This window comes from Panicum hallii, chromosome 3, assembly GCF_002211085.1.
Source record: "Panicum hallii strain FIL2 chromosome 3, PHallii_v3.1, whole genome shotgun sequence".
Lineage (NCBI taxonomy): Eukaryota > Viridiplantae > Streptophyta > Magnoliopsida > Poales > Poaceae > Panicum > Panicum hallii.
The window spans coordinates 45,349,068-45,374,426 of record NC_038044.1 but is presented as its reverse complement, the minus strand read 5'-3'; the positions used below and the strand labels follow the sequence as shown (position 1 = coordinate 45,374,426).

The 25,359-nt window shown below is 46.7% G+C and overlaps 2 protein-coding genes across 3 annotated transcripts; one reads left to right on the top strand and one right to left on the bottom strand.

The window, feature by feature from the left end:
• Positions 1 to 1,458: 1,458 nt before the first annotated feature.
• Positions 1,459 to 5,134, top strand: LOC112885442 (putative MO25-like protein At5g47540). Its single transcript, XM_025951064.1, has 11 exons — positions 1,459 to 1,617; positions 2,317 to 2,484; positions 2,636 to 2,754; positions 3,014 to 3,088; positions 3,353 to 3,446; positions 3,689 to 3,748; positions 4,140 to 4,208; positions 4,394 to 4,492; positions 4,743 to 4,787; positions 4,888 to 4,990; positions 5,076 to 5,134. The coding sequence occupies exons 1-11, from the start codon at positions 1,459 to 1,461 to the stop codon at positions 5,132 to 5,134; spliced, it is 1,050 nt and encodes a 349-aa protein (XP_025806849.1).
• An 866-nt stretch (positions 5,135 to 6,000) lies between these two features.
• LOC112886053 (quinone oxidoreductase-like protein 2 homolog) lies at positions 6,001 to 18,171 on the bottom strand. Of its 2 annotated transcripts, XM_025951805.1 has the most exons (6): positions 17,779 to 18,171; positions 9,044 to 9,152; positions 7,862 to 7,953; positions 7,509 to 7,767; positions 7,109 to 7,252; positions 6,001 to 6,427 (listed from the first exon to the last, which is right to left on the bottom strand). In XM_025951805.1, the coding sequence occupies exons 1-6, from the start codon at positions 18,123 to 18,125 to the stop codon at positions 6,338 to 6,340; spliced, it is 1,041 nt and encodes a 346-aa protein (XP_025807590.1). In that variant the 5' UTR covers positions 18,126 to 18,171; the 3' UTR covers positions 6,001 to 6,337. The 2 variants fall into 2 exon arrangements, with proteins under 2 accessions (XP_025807590.1, XP_025807591.1); XM_025951806.1 differs by lacking the exons at positions 6,001 to 6,427; positions 7,109 to 7,252 and adding an exon at positions 7,267 to 7,431.
• Positions 18,172 to 25,359: the final 7,188 nt, after the last annotated feature.

Sequence of the window (25,359 nt, the reverse complement as noted above, 5' to 3'; positions counted from 1 at the left end):
GGCTGCATGCAGGTAGTAATGGTAGGTTGGCTACAATCTACGACTAGTGTAATTCATCCTAGATGCTGCCACACACAAGGGTTAATGCCCCCAATAGAGGAGCAACTAGATAATGTTTCTCCTTGCGCGCAGGGTCTGGCAGCCGGCACGCGGCGCAGGGATGGCCGGATGGCAGCCAGCAATGCGAGGACTCCGGTCACGGCCGCGGGCACAGGGACGGGAGGGCTCGACTGTTGGCAGCGGTCATCGACGCGAGAAAAGGAGGGGGAGAGAGAAAGGAATTAAGAGTTGGGCACTGACAAGTGGGGCTAAGGGTAAATCATCTTTTCACATCTCAGTTAACAACACATTGACGGAAATAGCAACATAATGGCATTGAAGAGATGGAAAAAAAATTTCTATAGCATTGAAGGAAGTTCTTAAAGTTTTGTTTTGTAGCATAGAAGGGAGTCATCAAAATTTCTATGGCACTGAGAGAATTGGCTGTATATTTTTCCTCAACGATGAAGATGCTGCATATCGTTCCTCTAGCGCAGCATGGGTGCTTAAAAGAGTTAACCAGCTAAAGGGGGCACATTTTTTTTTGTGTATCACTCCATCTGCTTGTGTTGTGAATTAGGAGTACATCCATGGCTTTAAAATTTGGGTGGTGTCTTGTTGGCCAGCACTGCAGTGATGGTTTCAGTCTCACTCCCTGTAAATTTGTGTGTTTATGATACAATTTTGGAGATTTAATTCTATGACATCTTGATTGCTGAGCTATAGGGATGATTAGAAGAATCCATTATGCTATTTGCAAAATATCCAGTTCGAGGTACAATGACATTTCAGATCAAACATATCCAGAGGAACCAACACTTCAATGAATGCTTTTGTCTGCAGCATGCAGCATATGTACTGCAAGAAATACAATTGCTACCAAAGAGTGACAACTGGAGAACATCATGATGCTACAAGAACCAATAAAAGAAGCCACATGAACTTATCAAAATGGAAGCAAAGCATGGGTAAAAGGTAGACGGTAACAAAGATAATATTAAAGCAAATGCTATTCAATGACCACACATGAACATGTGCATGCAAAATTATATGGAAAAACGAACCAGATATAGGAAGATGATAAAAATAGAATCAAACAAACCTAAAAAAAATAGCCAGGTAGTCAAATTTCCCTCGCCGCACCCCTAATTTTGGTTTGATCCTTGACAAGGTGTGGATGAGATAAAAAAAAGGTAAGCACGGAGCATGCATACATGGATAGGCGAAGAATAAAAAAAATCAGAAAACTACTATGGATCAATAGCCGTCGAGAAGGTCCGGTGGGGCCGACATCGCCTTTGGCGAGGGCCTCACCGTACCGGAGACCAAAATCGAAGAAGGGAAGTTTAATTAGAGAAGATGATGGGGTGGCTGTGGCCTTGTGCTGCTGCCGCCATTGCCACAACTACAGCAGCTGCGATGGGGAGTGGGCCAGGAAGGAGGGGATGGTGGCTGTTCCGATCAAAGGTGAGGTGCCCAGTGGAGGTGGTGCGTCATTCAAGGGACCTGCTTAGTTATGTTTTGCAAGACCGAGAGTCTCACAGCAACAATCATGACCCCAAGCGTGAAACAAAAGTGGTATGCCATGTCATCGGTTGTTCTCTTTTCTGTTCAATCAATTTTTGTCCTAAACAAGTCGTAGAAGGGGCTGAAATGTTACCTTTCATCGATATTTTCTCAATGAACATTTTTTGTGTGATGTAGGTTTCATTGCTTTATTTGAGATCTAAGTATTCTGTTCAGTGTAATTCTTCCTTTTCTCTTTGAATGTGTTTGTTTGCCTGGGCTAGCTTGTCCAAGAGGCACATTTTCATGACAGTTGGTGGAGAAATTGCAATTGCTACTTGTTATCCTGTTGTTACATCTGTTAACTGAAACACCATCTACTTTGAGATTAAATATATGATCTTTACATATGTTCAAACAAGTAATCATGAAAATGCTCAATCGGTGTTTTATATTTGGATTTCGAATAACAAATGACAAGTCGAGGCCCAAGATTTGATATTACTATGGAAACAAGATGCCATTGTTAATGATTCATGGTACTTCACTTGGGATGGTGGATTTTTCTTGTCCCATTTAACAACTTTTTCTTGCATGATTGAAAGCTGTAAGCAATTTGTTTCTTTGTGCTACACCATAAATGATGTGTAATTCCTTGGACAAAAAGTATATGTTTGTATGCTTGTTACTTACACGTATTTTGTAAGACCATATTATTAAAACTTTAAGCCACACCTTGTGCTCTAAATCTGTAGCTGCATTGCTCTGCAGATGGCAGATCTAAGAAAAAGCGTAAGGGAGATGAAGTGCATTCTCTATGGCAATGGTGACGCAGATCCTGTCATTGAAGCTTGCACAAATTTGACCAAGGAATTCTTCAAAGACAATACGAACACCCTGCGTCTACTAATTGTCTGCCTTCCCTATTTGGACTTAGAAGTATGTCAAGGAATTCCTTGTGTATCTTTGCCGAATACTTGCTTATTACTTTGTATCAAATTTGATCAATGCATAATAGCATGACATATGTCTGGAGCTATTTATCATATACACGAATTTAGATGATATTCTTATTATTTTGCTTGTGTAGACTCAAAAGGATGTTACTCAAGTTATTGCAAATTTACAAAGGCAAAAGATAGATTCGAGGATTATTGCATCTGATTACCTGGAAGCTAACAAAGACCTTTTGGACATTCTAATGTCTGGGTAAGCAATTAGTTAGCCAGTTAATACACACATATATTTATTCCAAGCTTCCTTCATATATCTTTTCATGCCCTCATTGCAAGGTGTTTTTGTGGACTTACACTAAATTGTGCGCTATATTTGTTAAACAATCGAGGACCTCAATTATATTTTCCGTTTATGAATATGATATTTCGACATACCTTTGGCATTGTATGCTTATTCATTATTTGGAATTAGCAAAATAATTCTTATACCATTTCCATCTGTATGTGTCTAGATATGAAAACATGGAGATTGCAATACATTATAGCACGATTTTAAGGGACTGCATACGCCACCAAGTTGCTGCTCGGTATTACCATCATTTTCCAATGTTCTCTCAATGAAAAAAGGGAGATATGTCCCTACAAACTTATTTACCAAAATCATCTTGTTTTAATGTGGCTAAAACATTGAAGATATGATATTATTATAAAATTCTACACATTATTTTAGTACCATTATCTATCCTATTTATCCAAAACATAATCGTTTTCATTCATGAATACCTCTCTACTTGGCAGGTGGAGATTATTCTTATTTAGGATGTCTAACTTGGACTTCTTAATTTTTCTAGGTATGTATTAGACTCTGAACACATGAAGAAGTTCTTTGATTACATACAGCTTCCTGACTTCAACATAGCATCAGACGCCTTCAGGACATTTAAGGTGACTATGTGGTGTTCAACTTCAATATGTCAAATAGAAAAAGGCGACAAGTTGCAAAGTAAATTCATATAATGCATTTAGCATTCGTCTATTCATCTCGTTCTGCATTTTCAATGTTGGAAATTTACTGCAGTAAAACCGTTGATCTATTGCACGTCCCTATAGACAAAGAATACAGTAGACTCAAAGATCAAATATTGCTGTGATGCTTAAGTGATACCAATTGGTTTAACTTGTAACAGGAACTATTGACAAGGCATAAATCAAGCGCTGCTGAGTTCTTTTCCAGAAATTATGATTGGGTAAATATTTCTAGCTGATTGCTTGACTATGCGGCCTTACGTGCTTGGCATGTTTCTTTACGTGATGTTAACACAAGACAAGTAAATAACAACGAGATATTTCATAGCTGGTAATTTGCATATTTGAAGCCCTCTCAGAGATATGAGAGATATGGAGATGTACATAACAATAATAGTCCATGGATCCTTAATATTAAATTAAGGAGTTGACAACTTGACATTTATCCTGTGATGAGCTAAACCATTGTGTTGTTTTTGTGCGATTCTGCACATATGGAACTGTATTCAGTTATTAGCACAATGATTCTTTGAAACCTTCTAAGGCCTTCTCTGTACAATTAGTTATATAATTATGGACCTTCATCATTTCTAATTGACGTCGACATATCAGTTCTTTTCAGAATTTAACTCGAAATTGCTATCGTCTCCCAACTATATCATACGAAGGCAAGCTACTCAGGTATGTCGTTTCCCTTCTTTTACCATTTTGTAGTGTCATTTTTTCTTATCTTTTAGCTTGGTAAATATAAAGTATTAGCAACCTCTTGGGATGAACTTTTAGTTATGCTCTCATCCACAACACTTAAGTTCTAGATGATTGCTTGTATTAGCTGATTTGTTTTATGCACATTTTACATCTTTCAGCTCTTGGGAGACATTCTTTTGGATAGGTCAAACACCCCAGTGATGATTTGCTATGTTAGGTCAAAGGAGAACCTCATAATTCTAATGAACCTTCTAAGGGTAAGATATTGTTTCTTCATCGTAAGTATATATGCATCATGCTGCTCAACCAAAAGATTGTTCTTTTGTTGTATGTTAACTCCGTGTGCTAGATCCCTTATGTGCCCGCCCGCCCGCACCGAACAGCCCCCCCCCCCTCCCGCCTGCCCCCTCGAAAATCCTTATGTGTGTTCTTCGGTTAGAAATGTCAATGTATGGAAATATGTATACGCTATGCTCTGATTTGCATTTTCTACACTATATCTACCAGGAACAAAGCAAGGCTATTCAAGTCGAGGCTTTCCATGTCTTCAAAGTATAGCATCCCATGCATCAACCATCTTTCCAGAAACACCGAAACTTTATTTTTTCTTCAATTAGAGAAGTAACTAAACATCTGTTTACCTGCATACCAGCTGTTTGCCGCCAATCAAGACAAGCCACCTGAGATTGTCAGCATACTGTCCTCCAACAAAAGCAAGCTTATTAGATTTTTAGGAGACTTCTCCCTAGATAAAGGTAAAAATTATACCATAATTATTTCTATATATAGTCACAATTTAAAAAGTTATTCTCCTAAGATAAATTTCTCATGTTTTACTAGAGGACCAACAATTTGAGGTCGACAAAGCTAAGGTCGTTGCAGAGATCTCGATGCTATAACTGAAGAATTGGAGAATTGGACATGCATATGGTGTCTGTCTTTGTTGGTGTCACAAACTAAATTAATGCAAAGTTGTTTCTTCCTTGCTCATTTTGGGCCACAAGGAACATGATGTGCCACATGCATCTTCGCCTATGAAGTTAAGAGTAAATTTCACTAACTAATAATGTCAATTTCAAAGAATCAGAAAAAGTACTTCATATTCAGAAACTTAGCAATTCAGCACAAACATTTTGACTATTAGATAATCAATGTGGAATCTCTTTGAATGAGTACAAATTTGATATATAGGACCCACCTTGTTCTTTTGCAATTGACACGTGATTCACGTGTATGTAGTTACTTCCCACCCGATAAGCGACATATATATTTTTTATAAAGCTCCTCAGGAAGCTCCAGAAGCTCCAAATTGGTGAATTACACGATTCTTGTTGTTTGCAAAGAAATAAGTTTAAACATTGGACCGAAGTACAAGTTCACTGTTGCAAACTCTTGTGAGAAAATGGTAACCAATATTGCTCACTCACGCGTCACCACACCTACTTGTTGGACAATATACTCAGCCAGTTAAATTCCATAGAGCAAAGCCATTCGCCGTAGAACGGTGGATTGCTGGAAGAAAATCCTATGTACATATATAATCTTGATTTGAAAAATATTCACTCCAATAATCTAGAAGAAAGAAGCGTTCATTAGGAGTTTAGGACATTCCGATTTTTATCTATTAAGCCAAGAAATGATATATGATTAAGCTAAGAAGCAAATTCTTGAAGCTGGCAGATCCTGCTTGGACACATGATTGAACATAAGCATAAAACAGCAGGTGTCTAGATTGCCAGAACTCAGAAGGGCAATGGGACATCCATGACCAACAACAGGAGGCATGCAATATAACAGAAATGAGAAAGATAATCCATGGTAAAATGTGTACTTCCTCTCCAGCTGTAACCTAGATGCTGATTATTCAGATTGTATTCATTTTACCTGCCAATACTCACAACACTGGCATCATATAGGTATTTCCCATCAGATGTGTCTGCAGATAAACTGCTTATTTCTAGGATTGCTTTTGTCGATATTGTACACAAACATTTTGGACAGGGAAACTACTACAGTCTCAGATAATCTTGTGTCCTACAATTGATATAAGAGATTCACAGCAGATGTCTCGTGATCTTGTACAGAAGCATTTCGGAAGGATATCAGAGCCTTGATTTTGCTGACGAGCCCATTGTAATCATGACTTTGCCAACTGCCTTCCTATCTCTTAGGGCAGCAAAAGCGAGATGGGCCTGTGGAAAATTACACCCCAGAATAGAATTGGCTCAGACAGTCAGATTACAGGCATTCCAAAGCTCAACCATAATCCATTTTAGATAATGAACACATGCATAATAATCATTGCTAAGTATGATCAGGGGCGAAGGCAGGGTCCAAACAAGGGTGGTGCACATCAAAGAAACACATAACATATTCAATGTAGTTTGTTATAAATTTGAGTCCGTGCTTGCATTTTTCTACTTCACCATGGTGCACGTGCACCTCGGTAACTCAACGTAGCTTCGCCCTGAGCATGATAGGCCATGTACTCCCCACTCCAACATGATGACTTAAAACACATTCTTTTATTCAAGATGATTGACGTACATTCAGTGAAATTTGGGTTGAAGCAATTTAATAAAACACTCATGGTTATTCGTTCAAATGGAGAAGAGCTGTTGTCTAGATAGTATGCTCCAGCTGCATAGCATTGCCACATTAATAGGAGTAGTTGCTTTATAAGTATAATGAGGAGCAATTTTGACTCGCGAAAAAACATGATACCTGAGTAACTAACAACAGAGAAGGCACTATTGCGTGTACTTTAGGCCACCCTGGTTTGTATGAACTCACGGGAAAATGTTGCTGTCAAAATAGGTTGGGGCCTTTGGGCCGTGCGATCTCAAATATGATATCTGCTCAATGTTGCTTACCTCAGCAAGCCTGTAGCGGTGTGAAATTTGAACTGTTATCAGACCCTTTGAGAGCCATGACAAGAGTTCATTGAGGGAGTCAATAAGCACTCGTGGCTGATGAGTTAAGTAGCTTCCCCAGTACAGACCATGAATTGTCCAGTTCTGAAGCAGCAGAACGCAAATTAGTTAGTTGTTTCTTTTTCTTTTGGAGGAATTAGTCAGTGATTTTAATACACATAATTTGTGAATAAAATAATTGTATCATCAGTAAGTATCCTTATTTAAGACGTTTCCCTTCGCTGCTATATTGAGCACTTTTCTTCAGCTGTACCAATTTCCCCCTATACCAACTTCAAATTCAGTACTTGTGTCTTCAAACTAACTGAATTCTGGTGTCTACATAATTCACAGAGCTCACCTTAACAAGAGCAATATTCGCTCGAATAACTGGTACATCACCACTGGCAAATCCAATGACCAGAATGTGCGCACCCCAATTGAGAAGTTTGAAGCTATCTTGAGTAAGTTTCCCCCCAACAGGATCATATAAAACATCAACACCTTTCAGGCCTCTAGCCTTTAAGACGGACTTGGCACTTCCTACAACATTATCCTTGCTTGAGTCAATTACATGATCGGCTCCTATGGACTTGAGATATTGCAATTTCTCAATCCCCCTAGAGTCAAAGAATAGGTATAGTTAGACACCAAAAACTAAATGGCCACAAAAAAATTCCAAACTGTGAAATAGTTATATCATGTGGCAATCACCTAGCAACAGCAATAACGACAGCACCACAAACTTTTCCTATTTGCACAGCAGATACCCCGACACCACCAGCAGCACCAAGAACAAGTAGCACCTGAAATTACAACCAAATGAGAAGGAACAAAGTAATAGGACACAAAGTCACATTGTTGCATATGCATTTCAATTATTAAATTATATCTATCAAGGGTATTTACATGTTTAATACTCCCTCCGTCCCAAAAAACAAGTCATTCTAAGATTCAAAATTTGTCCCAAAAAACAAGTCATCTTACCCTATTTAGAAAGTGCATGTGCATTGCAAGAATCAATTAGTGCCAAATATGGGTAATAAATAGGGGCAAACATGGTCATTTTACCTTCTTGTTAATTTGTCCTAGAATTCCTAGAATGACTTTTTTTTGGGATGGAGGGAGTAAGTGTTAAGACAAGCAACACGCAATGACGCAATAAGCATCAGTGCATCAACCAACCATCATATTCTTATCAGCTAATATTAGGTGATGTGGAAGGCATTATTTCCCTAACTACAGAAGCAGGGACGGATCCAAAATCACAGCCGGGCCATGGCTGGTCCAATGTAAAATGATCTTATATTGAAATACTAAGGCCGATTGGAAGCTATGTAAGCCGATTTGTACTTAGAAATACTACAGGTTTTATGGATCAGACCTGGGCTGCAACACCCCAGCCCAGGGCCTGGATCCGCCACTGTACAGAAGGAGAAAAAAACCTAGTAAATCTATCAATCGTACCAAAAGATATAACAATATCAAATACAAATAATTTTATAGCACACGAACTATGTTTATGAAATCAAAATGGCATTGTGATGATATAGATGCATACTGTATGGATAACTTCAAGTCTACACAACAAAACTCTACACCTTGACTAATCTGTTACTCTGGTGTCTACAGAATTCACAGAATAACCATAAAAAATACACAAACTAATATACCTGCGATCCAACATGGACAGTAGAAGGGAAATTTAATCTAGTAAAACGTTGTGAGATGTGTAAAACTAAGAACTAATATCAAAATGCCCAAAAGATATCACATCACAGATCTCAAAACATATGCCACATCACATTTACTCTATGTACTTTTCTTCTTCTTAATGTAACCCTCTTGCATATTTGAGAAATAAAAAGATATCACATCACATGGAAGAAAGGAGACCTGGCCGGCCTTCAGTTGAGCTCTGTGAACAAGGGACAAATGTGATGTGCCAAATGCAACAGGTAAAGCCCCAGCAGCGACCAGATCACATCCATCAGGCACTAAAAATCTGGTTCCCAAAAACATGATACTGAATTAGCACCAGATCTCAGATAAGTACTAAAAAAACTAAGAGTAAAATGCACTGGTGGTCCCTAAACTTGTAAGTGTGTGTCACTTAGGTCGATCAACTCCGAAAGTGCATTTCTGCATCCACAAACTTGTAAGTGTCTTACTTAGGTCCGTCAACTCTGAAAGTGTATTTTTAGGTCCACAAACTTTTTAAATTGTTCACCATAGGTCCAAATGTATCCATATGTGCACGTAACGCTGACATGGCATGCTGACTGTATATGTCTCCCATCTCATTTATCTCCCTCTTCTCTCAATCTCTAAGATCCAACACCGCACAGGCTGTCATGCCATCCGTGCTGCTCTCTAACCCGCCCACCACGTCCCCTAATGCATCCACCAGATGACCGGACATGGCACACAAAGCGCCATCGCTGATGTGGCCCCAGCCACCATAGCGGGAGGCACCCTGAGCGGCAGCCTTAGGCGGCCCCAGCATGTGGCGGGATCAACAAGCGACCCACCGGCCAAGAGGAAGAGGAGGGAGATGGCATGGTGGAGAAGAAAAGTAGCGGCAAAGCGTCAATTCTCATCATAATCCATGTTGGCAGTCTTAGGAAAATACAGTCAACGTGCCATGTAAGTGCTACGTGCATACGTGGATACGTATGGACCTGTAGTGAGCAATTTAAAAAGTTTGTGGGCCCAAAAATGCACTCTCAGAGTTGATAGACCTAAGTGACACACGCTTACAAGTTTGTGGATCCAAAAATGTACTTTCGAAGTTGACGGACCTATGCGACACACCCTTACAAGTTTAGGGACCGCCGGTGCATTTTACTCAAAAACTAATACATAAATGGTTACGATTCCATACATACATTTACATCCCACAGATGTGATTGCAGTAACTCATTTTGAACTGTTAATGTTATGTACTATGTCAGTCGTTAAGCATACTCCCTCCGTCCCAAAATAAGTGTTCGTTTAGCATTCAAATTTGTCCCACAAAGAGTGTTCATTTAGACTGTAGTGAGGTTCATCTAATTAAAGCAATGTCAAGTACCAATAAAAAATTGTATAGAGAAAGGCATGGAGCCAATCAAATGTTTAAGTAGATGCTACTTTTCTATTTCCAATGAATTTGCATTTATTAGGGATCTAGGGAACCTAATAAACAGTGTGGTTTTCAATCACAACTGCTATAGTTAATTAGGGGTAATAAGGTCATTTCTCACTACTAGTAATGTGTCTGAAATTTTCTAAACGAACACTTATTTGGGATGGAGGGAGTATTAGGTATTACTAAGATAAGAACTATGGTGGAGTATCTTGATCTTTGGGATATTCTTTTTGATGTGGAACACATCAAAGCACTGCTGATAAACATATATGGAGGCTATCTACATCAGGTCACTTCAGAGCTAAGTCTGCCTATGAAGCTCTTTTTTCAGGGTGTTACTTTTCTTGGACCATACGAACATGTAGGGAAACCTTGAGGCTCCAGCAACCCCCCCCCCCCCCCCCCTTTTTCCCCCACCAACTGCCCTTTTTTCAAGTGGCTGGCTGCTCACAGGTGTTGTTGGACAGCGCATGGCTCAACGTGGTCTCCCTCAACCAAAGAAATGCCCTTTATGTGACAAAGGAGACGAAAATATTCAGCGCCTGCTCATCGCTTGCGTGTTTTCAAGACAGTTTGGTTCTTCATTCTGCAGTGCTTTAGTCTTGCGGCTCTTGCTCCCACAGCCTACTGATTGTTCCTTTGATTGGTGGATGGACCCTGAGAATTCAGTTAGCAGAGATGTGGGGAAGGGCCTCAAACTCCCTCATCATCAATGGTGCCTGGATCATTTGGAGACACTGTAATGATTGTGTCTTCAATGGAGTTTCCCTAAGTGTAGCTATGGCGCTGACCTTTGCTTGAGAGGAAACCCAGTTGTGGTGTATGGCAGGAGCTAAGGGTCTCACCTGCTAACTGCTAGTTAAGCCTCTGTCTTAGAGGTTGAGTTGTCTTTCTTATTGTAAAAGGCACGTTTATAATCATAGTACTTAGGGATGCAGGTTTGATTGGGTCGACCCAACTACCCATTACCTAAAATATACAACAGTGTTAAAACTCTATAGGGTTGACCTGTTTCTTTTTGGTGTAATCTGTGTCAAATATTTGTGGGTCGTTGGGTAACCCAACTAACACCAGTCGCAGGGTTTCTCTCCTCTTCCCGGCACCGCTGCAATGCGTGCATTTCTTCGTTGCTTTCCCTTATCCAATGCTCTCGGACCTGCAATTCCTTGAGGAACTCGGCCTCAAGGAAGGGCGGGGCTTCAATGCCACATGCTGATCACCACAGCGGTGCTGTTCTTCATCTCACCTGCTGTATGTTGAGCGCAGGATCAACGACCATGCACAAGTCGTCGAGAACATGGTACTAAAACTTGCTGATATGGGGATTGACCTCTGTCATTTTCAAAAAAAAAAGGGATGAAGGCTACTAAAACTTGCTGATATGGGGATTGACCTCTGTCATTTTCAAAAAAAAAAGGGATGAAGGCTGCTTCTGGGACAGTGGGACCTTATACTTTTTTCTTGAACACGCAGGAGAGCTGCGTATCAATATATTAAGAAGAAAGTGGGACCTTATACTTTGTGGCACTGCATGCTAATCTCAGCAAGGAGAATGCAGAGATTCTGAATACTCTACGGGATCAAGGATATTGGTTTACTCCTTGCTAGCTTGCTCTTGTTGATCAGGCTCTTGAGGCAGAGCTTGCCAAACAATTTGCACTCATATATTGTTAATTGTATAAGCAGAGCACTAAGCTAGTGTTTAATGGAAAACGGACGTACAGCAGAGAAAAATCAAGCAGGAAGAAAGAAACAGGGTGGCAATGGTGCTGCTTGCATGCACTCTAACAGGCTGTTTGGTTTGCCGGGTGGGTCGGTCCGGCATCAGTTGGCTCCACATGCAAAAGAATGGGCTCATCCGACTTTTTTCAGATTCAGTTCGTCCTGCACCTCTGCTGCATGCTTGTCTGCGCTTAAAGCTACGGCGGAACGGTGCGATGACGGATGATGTCATCCGGTGACTCAAACCAAACAGAAGCATAGGCTAGGATGCAGGTTCGGATCATTCGGGACCAACCCATCCAGCAAACCAAACAGGTTGTAACTGTGTGACGAAATGCTTGTGACAAAGAGAAGATTAGGTGCTAGCTTCTCCGGCCGGCAATGGTGCAAGTATGGCATAATTTCGAGGGGCACGAACATATCGACTGGCGAGGACTGGGTGGCGCTGGTCACTGCTGAAGATGGAGGTGATATGCCTCCAGCAAAGGCAGAAATGCACCTCCAGCTATGCCATGTTGGCGCAAATGGTCAAAGTGTTCACCTGCTTTCAGCTGTGGCGCACAGCCACGCGCTCGGGTCTCAACGATGATGGGAATAAGTCTCTGTACTTCGTCTTTGTGGGCAGGGTGTTTTTCTCAGCATTTCTCAGCATCTTGGACTGCTTTTAGAGCAGCTAGGACAGCAGTTTTAGAGCAGCATTTCTCAGCATCTTGGACTGCTTTTAGAGCAGCTAGGACAGCAGTTTTAGAGCAGCTAGGACAGCAGCATCTTAACTGCTTTTAGGACAGCATCTAGTTTGGCATCTTAGACTAGCAACTAGCATATCCTTGGCTGGCTAGCAGCCTATAAGTATGTATCTCCAACCCCTTAGAGGGTATGGCATTGTGGTAGAGTTTGAGACGTAAACCCAGAAAAATTCCTAACTCCTAGTATCATCTTCACTCTCAATGAGAGTGAAAATTCTGCTACTAACAAGTGGTATCAGGGCCGTACTATCCTGTAGCCTAAGCATCTCCTGCTCATCCCCTTCCATAGCCTCGCAGCAGCCCCTGCCCGCAGCAGAAGCGGCAGCAGCAGCAGTTCCGGCTGCTCCTGCTCAACCCCCTTCCTCGGTACAGACAAGCTAAGCAGCAGCTTGTCTGATGGAGGATCCACTCCACGCAGCAGCAGCAGCAGCCCCCCAGCAGCATGCCATGTCCGCAGGACACTCTCGGCACTCGGTCGCCTCGAACGGCCGGCGCCAGCAGGAGGCCGAACTCGCTGCAGCGGAGGAGCGCGAGCGGGCAGCAGCAGAGACCGCTGCTGCAGCGGCAAGGGCGTCGAGTCTGGCAGCAGCGGAGCTGGCTGCAGCCAGAGCGGAGGTGGAGGCGGAAGTAGTGGCGGCTGCAGCACGTGCGGCGGCAGCAGAGGCCGATGCTCTGCGCAGCAACGCCAGCAGCTCCGTCTATGCTGACGACAGCGCCGATGCATCTCGAGAGCGTGCGGCGCGGTGGGCAGCCGAGCACGCCTATAGCGGCGCTCCCGGAGGAGGCCAGCACGGCGGCAGCGCTCCTGGAGGAGGCCAGCGTGCCGGCGGCGCTCCCGGAGGAGGCCCGCACGGCGGCGGCGCTCCTGCTGGAGGCGCGCACGGCGGCGGCGCACCGGGCAGAGGCGCGCATGGCGGTGGAGCTCCTGCCGGAGGCGTGCACGGCGGCGGCGCTCCGGGCAGAGGTGCACCTAATGGCCGCGCGTTGGAGGCCCAGCGGTTGTGGGAGAGGGTTGCTCAGCTGGAGGCTGAGATGGCCCGTGACCGATGACATGGCAGGCTCGACGGGGAGCGCGTACCTCACAGGCGGCGCGACTCCCTCTCCCCAGACTGGCGCCAAGGCCTTCACGGGGTCCAGGCCGTCGTCGGGGATGGTGGGTGGCCTACCCTCACCAAGACTAACTATGTCGAGTGGGCTGCGATCATGAGGATCAGGCTCCAGGTGTGGCACTTGTGGGAGGCGGTCTCCTGCGGTGACGTCGATTTCGACGAGGATCGACGGGCGATGGACGCCCTCATTGCTGCAGTCCCGCCCGAGATGCAGTTCTCGCTCACACATAAGGAGACTGCCAAGGAGGCCTGGGACGCCATCACTGCGGCACGCATCGGCAGCGACCACACCCGCAAGTCCACACTGCAGACACTTCGCAAGAAGTGGGAGAACCTGGCATTCAAGCCGGGTGAGGACCTCGACGACTTCGCCCTCCGTCTCAACACCCTGAGGCAGAAGCTAGTGCAGTTCGGCGACGCCTCCTACGATGAGGAAAGAGCTATCGAGAAGCTCTTTCATTGCGCTCCCCTGATGTACAAGCAGATGGTTTGCTCGGTCGAGTCTCTAGTGGACCTCTCCACGATGTCAATCGAGGAGGTGATTGGTCGCCTCAAGGTCGTCGACGCCGACAAACCATAGCTTTCCTCAGACCCTGTCACCATTGGCGGCAAGCTCCACTTCGCTGGGAAGTAGTGGGAGGTCTGCCAAGGTGACGAGAAGAAGGGGGAGCCTTCTTCCACGACAGACGGCCGCAAGCGCGGCAAGCCGCGCAAGGCATAGGGAGGCGCCCAGGCTAGGGCTCGAGGACGTGCCGAGAATGGCGCGCGCGGAGGCGCCCAGGGTGGCGCCGTCGGCAAGCGCAAGCCAGCACAGGACGATGTTTGCCGCTACTGTGGCAAGTCTGGCCACTGGGCCAGGGACTGTCAACAGCCACAACGCGGCTAGGCCCACGTCGCACAGGCGGAGGAGGAGGAGCCAGCTCTGCTCCTGGCACACACAAGCATCGAGCTACCTCCAGCGGCATCGGCTGCAGCAGCTCTCCTCCACCTTGACGAGCCGAAGGCACACGCCCTTCTCGGCGACGGCTCCGGTGACGTCAAGACCGACGGGTGGTGCCTCGACACCGGTGCCACCCACCACATGATTGGCCGACGGGAGTTCTTCACCGAGCTTGACTCCAGCGTCCGAGGCCTCGTCAGGTTTGGAGATGCCTCCGGCGTGGAGATCAAGGGCGTCAGTTCCGTGGTCTTCACCGCCAAGTCTGGTGAGCACAGGCTGCTCACCGGAGTCTACTACATTCCCGCGTTGAGGAACTCCATCATCAACGTGGGACAGCTAGATGAGAACGGCTCGCGCGTGATGGTTGAGGACGGAGTCGTGACGATTTGGGATCGCCAGCGTCGCCTTATTGCCAAGGTAACCAGGGGCGCAAATCGTCTCTATGTCCTCCATCTGCAGATGGCACAACCCTTCTGCTTCACTGCTCGTCGGGACGACGAGGCGTGGCAGTGGCATGAGCGCTTCGGGCACCTCAACTTCGAGGCCCTGAAGCGGCTCTGTGCCAAGGAGATGGTGCGAGGCTTGCCGTGCCTCGACCATGTGGAGCAGTTCTGCGACGTATGCGTGTTGACGAAGCAGAGACGGCTCCCGTTTCCCCACCAGGCGAGCTTCCGAGCCAAGGAGCGGCTCGAGCTCGTTCACGGGGACTTGTGTGGCCCGGTGACACCGGCCACACCAGGAGGACGATGTTAGTTCCTGCTGCTCGTCAACGACCACTCCCGCTACATGTGGGTGATGGTCCTCGGCAGCAAGGGAGAGGCTGCGGACGCCATCAGGCGCACGCAGGCTGCGACGGAGGCGGAGTGTGGCCGCAAGCTGCGCGTGTTGCGCACCGACAACGGCGCCGAATTCACGGCGGCTGAATTCGCGTCGTATTGCGCTGAAGAAGGCATTCAGCGCCACTACTCCGCGCCGTACAGCCCGCAGCAGAACGGCGTCGTCGAGCAGCGCAACCAGACGATTGTAGGGATGGCCCGGGCCCTCCTCAAGCAAAGGGGGATGCCGGCTGTCTTCTGGGGAGAGGCCGTGGTGACGGCCGTCTACATCCTCAACCGCTCGCCTACTAAGGCACTCGACGGCAGGACGCCATACGAGGCTTGGCATGGGCGCAAGCCGGCGGTCTCCCACCTGCGGGTCTTTGGCTGCCTCGCGTTCGCCAAGGAGCTTGGCCACGTCAGCAAGCTCGACGACAGGAGCACTCCGGGAGTGTTCATCGGCTACGCGGAGGGCTCGAAGGCCTACCGCATCCTCGACCCGAAGACACAGCGTGCGCACCGCGCGCGACGTTGTGTTCAACGAAGGCCGGGGATGGGCGTGGGACAAGGCGATGGACGACGGCTCGACTCCAACGTACGACGACTTCACTGTCGAGTACTTCCACTTCGAGGGAGCTGGGGGAGTAGGCAGCCCCTCTTCGACGAGCATGCCTACCCCAGTCCCCGAGCCTTCACCGTCCCCGACGCCTTCTACCCCAGCAGCACCACGCTCTTCAGCCAGGACTCGGGCTGCGACGAGATCGTCTTCGCCGACTCCACCACAGCCGGCGACACCATGCTCTCCAGCCACGACTCCGGCTAAGACGAGTTCCTCGTCGGCTCCACCTCAGTCGGCAACGCCATGCACTCCAGCACCGACAGCCACTTCTCCGGGCATGTCTACTCCAGCACTAGCTCACGTCGAGCCCAGCCCGGTGGAGTTCGCTACCCCACTCTCTCACGATGAGGAGCGCATCGACGCGTGCTACGACGGCAAGCCGTTGCGGTACCGTACGATGGAGGATCTTCTTGGCGACCAGCCAGTGCCGAGACTAGTGCCTCACGACCTGGAGGGGCAGTTGCATCTTGCGTGCGACGACGGCGAGCCTCGGTCTTTCGCAGAGGCCGAGAAAGATGCGGCATGGCATGCCGCGATGAAGGCGGAGATGGATGTGGTAGAGAAGAACCGCACCTGGGAGCTTGCTGATCTCCCTTGTGGTCACCGCGCGATCACCCTTAAGTGGGTGTTCAAGCTGAAGAGGGATGAAGTCGGTGCCATCATCAAGCACAAGGCTCGCTTGGTGGCACGAGGTTTCTTGCAGCGGGAGGGGATCGACTTCGACGATGCCTTCGCTCCCGTTGCCTGCCTACACACCAAGCACATGGAAAATAGGTCCCGGCCCGCTCTCACATGGGTTATGGTACGGGCAACGGCACCCCTGTGTAAGGGTGGGGCAGGAGTTCGGGCGTTTTCTTGGCCTGCGTGAGAAGGTCTTCTCCTTAGTCAATGCCCAGGGGGCATCATACCCCCCCCCCCCCCCCTCCCAGGTCAATTTTTTTTATATGGTTCAGATGCTGGAAGTTCTGAACTGAAATTAAACACGAAAACAAATAGGGAACAGCAGACCTCCACTACAAGGTTAGCAGCATCTAATTTGATAGAATCACAACAAAGTCAATGCTTGACCAAGGTGACTGGTTAAAGACTCAACAAATTCAACTGGTGCACAAGTCAGACAAGAAAGTATGCATTTTACATCAAACAGCACTAACACGGTGACCTCATATACATTGGAAAATATAGCATTCACTTGCTTTCTAATTTACAGGAATAAATCAACACAAAAAGGCAATACAGCAAGGCACAGTAACCTGCATGGTTCTCAAGGGTATGGTGCCTGCACCGCATACACCAAAAAGATGTTATGTGTAGTTCTTTTCTATAGCATATATGGCCAAGAAAGGTATAGGGTTTAGGGCACCTATCACACAAAGTACCAGGACATTAATCAGTTTCAGTAAAACAATGTATCGCTCATACTCCTGAGATCCCCTTTCTACATACCTCGAGACCCTCAGAAAAATCAAGCGTCCGATCGAACCACCGCAACATCAAACAGCAACTCGACGCTTCTAAACCAAAAGAAATCAGCAGAAACAAGAACTTACAGCTGGTTCTCCTCAGCAATGATGAAATCGGCGAAGGACCCGAGGCCTGCGAAGGAGCAGACGCGGTCGCCGGGGCGTAGCCCTCGGACCCCGGGCCCGACGGCGTCGACGACGCCGGCGTAGTCGGAGCCGGGCACGAACGGCAGCGGGGGCCGCTCCTGGTATTTACCCTGCACTTGGAGGAACGTGGCGAAGTTGAGGCTGGTCGCCGCGACGCGCACCCGGACGGCCGTCGGCGACGAGAGCTCCGGCACCGGGTGGTCCCCGGAGACGGCGGCGAACGGGGAGGCCTCCTCGCCGGGGGCCACCGTGGGGTCACCAAGACGCCGCAGCACGAGCGCCTCCATTTGTTGGGGAGAACCTTTGTTGGGCGTGGGGGACTAACTTTGCAACTGAACGAGAACAGGGGATGTTTGCTTGATTTAGGAAAAAATTCAATTTACTACCTCTAAGTATAATCTAGGATGTGTTCGTTTCCTCCTCTCTAAAGTTTAGATCCATCACATCAAAGAAAATCTTGCTATTTAAAAGTATTAAATAAAATCTGTTTATAAAATTTTTTGCACAGATGGGTGCTAATTCGCGAGACAAATTTAATGAGTCTAATTAATTCATAATTTGCCACAGTGATGCTACAGTAATCATCCGCTAATCATGGACTAATATATCTTATTAGATTCGTTTCGCGAATTAGCCCTGGGGTTCTGTAATTAGTTTTATAATTAGACTTTATTTAATACTTCTAAATAACCAGATTCTTTTTTATGTGACACCTCTAAATTTTAAACACTAGCAAACGAACACACCCTAAGTCCAAGTAACCCCCTAAAGTAATAAAAGGTTTAGTTAACCCCCCGTTTTTGCTAAACCGGGCTAAACTTCACCTTTAGCGCATATCTAAAACCAGATTTGCTGACTTGGCTGGTTTTTGATGACTAGGACTCACAACCGAGGGAAACTTGCATGAAAAAAAAAGGCACATCAGGATTCAGGTCCTAAACATTGTTTTATATGACTGAAAGGAATAGCAAGTGCAGTTAGTATTAGGAGTAAAATACCAGTAAGGCTGAATATCTCTGGTAACAAACATTGCTAGTTCTATATAACCTAATTCGTGATCATATTTTTGCTAATACAGAAACACATTATTGCCTAAATTTTTAGCCATATTATTACCTAATTCGGAACCATATTATTGCCTAAAACAATTGCATAATTTGCCTTACATTATTGCCTAATGTAAGAATACCATATCTGCTTCATACATTGTACTTGATCTCATGTTGGGAACGCCTCCTTCGGATCCTACCGAAGGCCACGAGCCGAAGGCTATGACAAGTTTCAACCGGGAAGCTCAAGTGAAGAGGGGCTTCGGTTGTCCGCTGAAGCAGTCCCACCCGAAGGAGGTCTGAAGTTCAAGATAACGAAGCTCAGGAGAAGTGACCTAGCACTGACTGGACGCCCTAAGTTCCAGTAAGCGCACCAAGGACGAAGGCAGAAGCCGAAGGGATCTTCGCCGAAGGGGACTAAGCAAGACGGGTGGGATGAGTAGGGTTAGAGAGGAGATTACTGTATGCCCCTGGAATATTCGGAGAATATAGTCATTGAGGGGTAAAAAGTTGTAATTTCATAGGGGTAGGTAAAACGCCCCCTATAAATACCCATGTAACTGTAACTGATGGGATGGATCCATATGAATGGAAAATTGATTTCATATCCGAAGGTGTCCCTTTCTTTACTTGTGCCATTAGGGTTCGTTCCGCAGGCTGTTGTGGTGCTTTTTCACTTCCGAATGGTACCCTCCACCAATAGTTTTGGCGCCCACCGTGGTTCGTTCCAACGCACCATATGGCACCGAAGAAGAAGAGCACTAGCGCTTCGGCGAGGCAAACCGAGGATACTCAAGCCCTCGCTGTTGTGCCGGCGCAGAACCAGACAAGCACCAAAGAAGGAGAGGTAGAAGACATAGCTAGTGGACACTTTGAGGTCCAGCTTGATGAGATGGGAGTGCCCGCGGAGGACGTCGTGGCATATCAAAGAATTGAAGCCAAGTTGGCCGAAGTGACAGCAAGAGCGCGTCAGGTCGCTCGGGCGGTCCAGCCGTCAACATCCTAGATGCAGACAAGATCGAAGGATAAGGCGCCCGAAGGGGCTAACACCGAAACATGGAACCAGTACCGACAGCTGCAAGAAGATAAGATGCGCTACCAGCTGCTGCTACAGCAGATATAAGAAAAGAGGAGGCTGCTGAAATTGTGCCATCTGGAGGATGAGGACCCAACCCAAACAGAAAGCCCACCCCGTAGGCCGCCTCAGGAGCGCATGCGATCCGAAGTTGTCAGGCCAAGAGAGAACCATTCCCATCGAAGATGACCCTAACGAAGGTTCCGAAGATGAATACTATAGAGGCAGAAGGGAACATCACTGAAGGCACAGGTTGGACACCATCAGCAGTTAAGCTCGAACAGGTGCAGTGGCCGCTTCGCTTCAATGCGGTCACATTGCCGCAGTATGATGGGGAAACAGACCTGAGGGAGTTTTTACTCAAATACGAAGCTGCCATGGAATCCAACGGAGGGGGTTCGGCAGTCAAGGCGAAGGCTTTGATCATGGCGGTTAAGGGCGTGGTGCAGCATTGGTACACTAGCATCCTGAAGGGGCACATCTATTCATGGAGCCAACTTCGGTCTAAGCTGTTAACCAACTTCTGGGGGCTGAGGACGGAGGAGTTGACATCTTGTGATTTTCATAATTGCAAGCAAGGGGAGAAGGAGACCCTGCAAGAACACATGCAGCGCATCATCAAGCTGCGGGCCCAAGGCCCCTGAATGTGGCGGACCTGTCCGTCATCAAAGCTGCAACTAACAGGCTCTGAATCGGGCCCTGCCAGGACTACCAAGACAGGTGCAAACGGCGCATTGTGGGAGAACTCTTCGAGGTCATGCAAGAGTACTGCAAGTCCGATCATGGACGAAGGAGGAGGATCGAAGCCATGAACCAAGAGAAAAAGGCAAGAACGAATCAGTGGTCCCAGTCGAAGCCCTGGCATGCGGACCAACCGAAGCAGCAGAACCAGAAGCTTGTAAACACAGTTTCAAGAGGCCAACAACAATACGATTTCCAAGGCCCATTGAACAGAGGGGGTCCAGTCGGCAGAGGAGGCCGAGGGCCCCCAGGCTCGAAGGTTCCGATCTGCTATTTTCATGGCAGAGACCAGGGTCACTGGACAAACGAGTGTCCTTTTGCCAAGGAGGAAAATGAGGAGATGGAGAAAAAACCTTCAGAGACACCGAAGTCAGTAAACTACACCTCCGGGGGAGACAGAGCTGGGTCTTCGGCATCGATGCCTCAATGGCCCACTACCCTTCCAACTTTCAACTATAACCTACTGCCATACATGCCCCAGTACTTGCCGCTATAAGCTCCACCTACAATGCAACTCGCTCAGACCACTTCGCTATACCACCAAAGCAGGGCGCAAAGCACGACCACCCAAGGCTATGATCCTGTGAACTACCATCTCCCACCAGCTCCCAAGCTAGAGCCAGGCCAAGTCCTAGAAATGGCTGGAGGGTCTCTGAAGGCTAATAATTCCGGAGGCCCGATGGTGAATGTAATCAACGCCATCTCTGGAGGGTTCAATGAGCTAGTACATGAAACAAAAAGGTAGAGAAAGGATTCCCTTCGGGCAGTTAATCATGTGTGCGAAGGCAAGCATGTCAGAACAGCATGGTCTTACATCCCAATAACCTTCACCGAAGCAGATTTGAAGCTGAAGCATTTCCCTCACAACGACCCCCTAGTCATCAGAGCAAACATTGGCAAGAACTCAGTACACTTCTTCGAAAATGACATGGGAAGAATTTTGGTTGACACGGTAAGCTCCGTAGATGCCATTACTTGGCGGTGCTTCATCCAAATGGGTTTCACGGAGAAAGACTTGAAGAAGTCAGTATAACCCCTGATAGGCTTTGGAGGGAAGAAAATCGAAGCTGTTGGCAAGGCTGACATAAATGTGACCTTCGGTCAAGGCTCAACCATGCAAACCGAAATCATAACTTCCGACATTGTTGACATACAGTACCCCTACAATGCTATCTTCGGAAGAAACATCATCAACAAGTTTGCAGCAACTATCTATCAGCCATATCTGTGCATGAAGATCCCAACAGCCGAGGGGGTCCTATCTATTTTTGGTATCAGGAGGAGGCCCGAAGGTGCAAAGATAACACGTCTTAGGCTTCAAAAAAAATATCCATGTCATTGAAGGGAATGAAGAAGAAACCGAAGGGGTGGCAGCTACTGAAGCCCAAGAGGCAGGCGAAGGGGTGAAACCAGCGGAGCATACAAAAAAGGTTCCTTTGTGCGATGATGTCCCAGATTGCACAGTAATTTTCGGCAAGGGCCTCGAGCAGGCCGAAGAAGAACGCTGATACAGTTTCTCAGAAACAACCTGGATGTCTTCGCCTAGTCTTCAAGTGATCTGAAGGGGGTCAGTAGGGACGTCATGGAGCATGTGCTCAATGTGGACCCGAAGCACAAGCTAGTAAGGCAGCGCCTTCGGACAATGCTAGACAAGAGGAAGAAGGCTGCACAGGCTGAAGTCCAAAAATTGCTAAATGCAAGAGTGATAAGGGAAGTGCAGTTCTCTGATTGGCTCGCAAATGTTGTGATGGTGCCGAAGAATAATGGAAATGGAGAATGTGCATAGACTTCACAAATCTGAACAAGGCTTTTCCGAAGGATGATTACCCACTTCCTCGGATCGACACCCTCATGGATGTAGCCGCAGGGTTAGAAATGATGAATATGCTTGATTGTTTCTCCGGATATCATCAAATCTAGATGAGGATGTGCGATGAAGAGAAGATTAGTTTCACTACACCCTTTGGCACATATTGCTTTGTCAGAATGTCAGAGGGGCATAGTAATGCTGGCTGCACTTTCAATAGAATAGTGTGAGTAGTCCTCAGAACTACACCATCATCAGTGAAGACCTATACCGAAGGGGTGTGCGCGCACCGCTTCTCAAGTGCATATCCAGGGACGAAGGCAAGCAGCTCCTCAATGAGATGCATTCTGGGATGTGTTCATCTCACATCAGCACAAGAGCCCTCGTAGGCAAAGCATTTAGAGAAGGCTTCTGTTGGCCTTCGGCAGTGACAGATGCCCAAGAAAAGTGGTCAGAACGTGCTCCAATTGCTAGAAGCACGCACATTACAGTAAGTTCACACCCGAAGAGGTGCACCTCATACCACCGATGTGGCCTCTCTCCCGATGGGTCATTGATATTGTTGGGCCCCTACCAACGGCACTCGGCAATTAAAAATACGCAGCTGTAGCAGTGGAATACTTCACAAAGTGGGTAGAGGCAAAACCCCTTCAGGACATCTCAGCCGGAGCTCTGCAATAATTCTTCTAGCAAAATATAGTCTATCGCTTCGGTGTTTCGTGGGAGGTGACTGTCGCTGTTTTACCGCCTGCCCACCAAGGGGTATACCCGAGGTGGTAAGTTTAAGGTAGGGTGACGCCAAGATCAGGAACTCGAAGGTGCAAGCAACACAAGGTTTAGACAGGTTTGGGCTGCGATGTGCGTAATACCTTACGTCCAGTATGGTGGTTTGTATTGTCTTGGGTGTTGATGTTGTGTTTTGAGGGGGTCCCTGCCCGCCCTTATATATCCGGGAGGACAGGGTTACATGAATCCTAGTCCAACACTAGCCTAGGAACCGTACTCAAGTACAACTCGAGTAGCTTACTTCTGTATTGGCTAGTCCTATTTCGCATGCGAGTAGAGTACAACATAGATAAGGTATAGGACATGTCCTATCCCCTATTCCTGTATGAACTACGTTATGTATGCAGTCCCGTAGTCCCGGGTCTGGCAAGCCCCCAAGCTCTTCGTAGCTGAGTACTGCAGGCTCCTCAAGTACCTCCGAAGTAGTCTTCGGCTTCTTTTGAAGCTCCATCTTGAAGTTCTTCTTCGAGTACTTCTTTGGCTGCATCGAAATTATGAGGTGCCCATGCCCCGAATTACTTCTTTGGTATGGTGCGCGATGAAAAATCGCACTCCATATGGAGTAGCCCCCAAGCCTTAGGTTGAATCAAAGAATCAGGCTGAGGGACACTTTAGTCTTGAATCTTCCTTACTTACTTTTCGAATATATTCGAAAAATAAGTAGTCGATGCCACGTATCCCGCAGCCCCCGAGCCTTGAACCCAAATCTCTCAGGTTTGGAAAAAAGGATCCAATGCTCGTGGCATGCAGTGAAAAAATGTTCCCTTGGGAAATAATTGGTGTAATGGTACAGATGATGGAAGTTAGATTTGGAATTCGAAAAACCCCTTTTTTCAGGACAATTAACCCTGAAAAAATGGTTAATCGAATAATTTATCTAAAAAATCCACCAAATGACCCCTCATCTTCCGAATATTCCCTGTGATGACTCTTCAACTTCAACCGCTGGTTATTTAAACCCGCGGTAACCTAAAGTAAAGACCCGTGCTTTCAATCTTCAATCCACCAAGAAATTTTCGAATCCCCAATCAGATCCGTGCTCCGCCTTCACCCCCTTTGACAAGCCCCAAACTAGCCGAATCTCTCCGCCCCTTCTCTGCAGCCCCCGAGCAACTCGTGGCAAACAGATCTAGAAATGGCATCCAAGAGATCCAACGAGAAGGATGGGAAGGGGAAGGAGTCGCAGCCGCCTTCTAGGGAGTGGACTTATAGTAAGTGCTCCAATAACGAACTTCTGAATCTTATTTCTTAGGGTTTGCTTCAGGAGAAAAATCTTATCAACTGGCGCCCTTCTTTTCGCCAACTTCTTCCCATGGAAAATGTAGATGAAATCGTCTCATTCTACCATTTCTCTGAACGGGGTTTGGCTCTCCCCACTTGTTCTTTCTTCCGTGGCCTTCTTTATTTCTACGGGCTTGAGCTCCATCACCTCAACCTGAACTCGATCTACCACATTGCTATCTTTATCCATTTTTGCGAAGCTTTTCTTGGAATTAAACACCATTGGGATCTTTTCCACTATCTCTTCCGGGTAAAACCCCAACCGACCCCCAAAAATCCATCCATCATAGGGGGTGCCGGCATCCAGCTTAGGCAACAGACTGGCGATAGATACCTTTCCTACAAATTCCCCTCCAACATTCCTGGATGAAAGAGCCATTGATTCTACATCGGAAACCATGTTCCCCAACTCCCTGAAAGATCGGGTAGTCCCCCTGTCCAGCGGCCGGAGTGGAACACCGAACTCTCGAAAGGGGACATGGATCAAGTTGATAAGTTGCTAGCCATCATAGCAGCCCATAAAGAAATAGGACTGACCGGCGCGTCTGTAATGTTTTCATTCTTCAAACGCCGCATCCAGCCAATCCAATAGCGCCATACGCTAGGCTTCGAGTACGTAGGTGCTGAAGACCCATCTCGGATGTGCACAGAGGAGTTGACTGATGATGCCGCGCTCATCCGGTCAAGCGGATGCTGATGCTAGATGTGAACGCAATTCCCTACGTCCCGGAGTTTTTTTCTGTGCAAAATCCTCCAAAGCCGGTAAGGTTTTGACTACTTTG

Excerpts from the sequence above, each read along its gene's own strand:
- LOC112885442 (XM_025951064.1), top strand. The coding sequence starts at position 1,459 with ATGGGGAGTGGGCCAGGAAGGAGGGGATGGTGGCTGTTCCGATCAAAG. Across the intron at positions 2,755-3,013 it reads TTGGACATTCTAATGTCTGG|ATATGAAAACATGGAGATTG; the intron begins GTAAGCAATTAG and ends GTATGTGTCTAG. Across the intron at positions 4,493-4,742 it reads TTCTAATGAACCTTCTAAGG|GAACAAAGCAAGGCTATTCA; the intron begins GTAAGATATTGT and ends TATATCTACCAG.
- LOC112886053 (XM_025951805.1), bottom strand. The coding sequence starts at position 18,125 with ATGGAGGCGCTCGTGCTGCGGCGTCTTGGTGACCCCACGGTGGCCCCC. Across the intron at positions 7,954-9,043 it reads CTCAACTGAAGGCCGGCCAG|GTGCTACTTGTTCTTGGTGC; the intron begins GTCTCCTTTCTT and ends TTGTAATTTCAG. Across the intron at positions 7,768-7,861 it reads GTCGTTATTGCTGTTGCTAG|GGGGATTGAGAAATTGCAAT; the intron begins GTGATTGCCACA and ends CTTTGACTCTAG.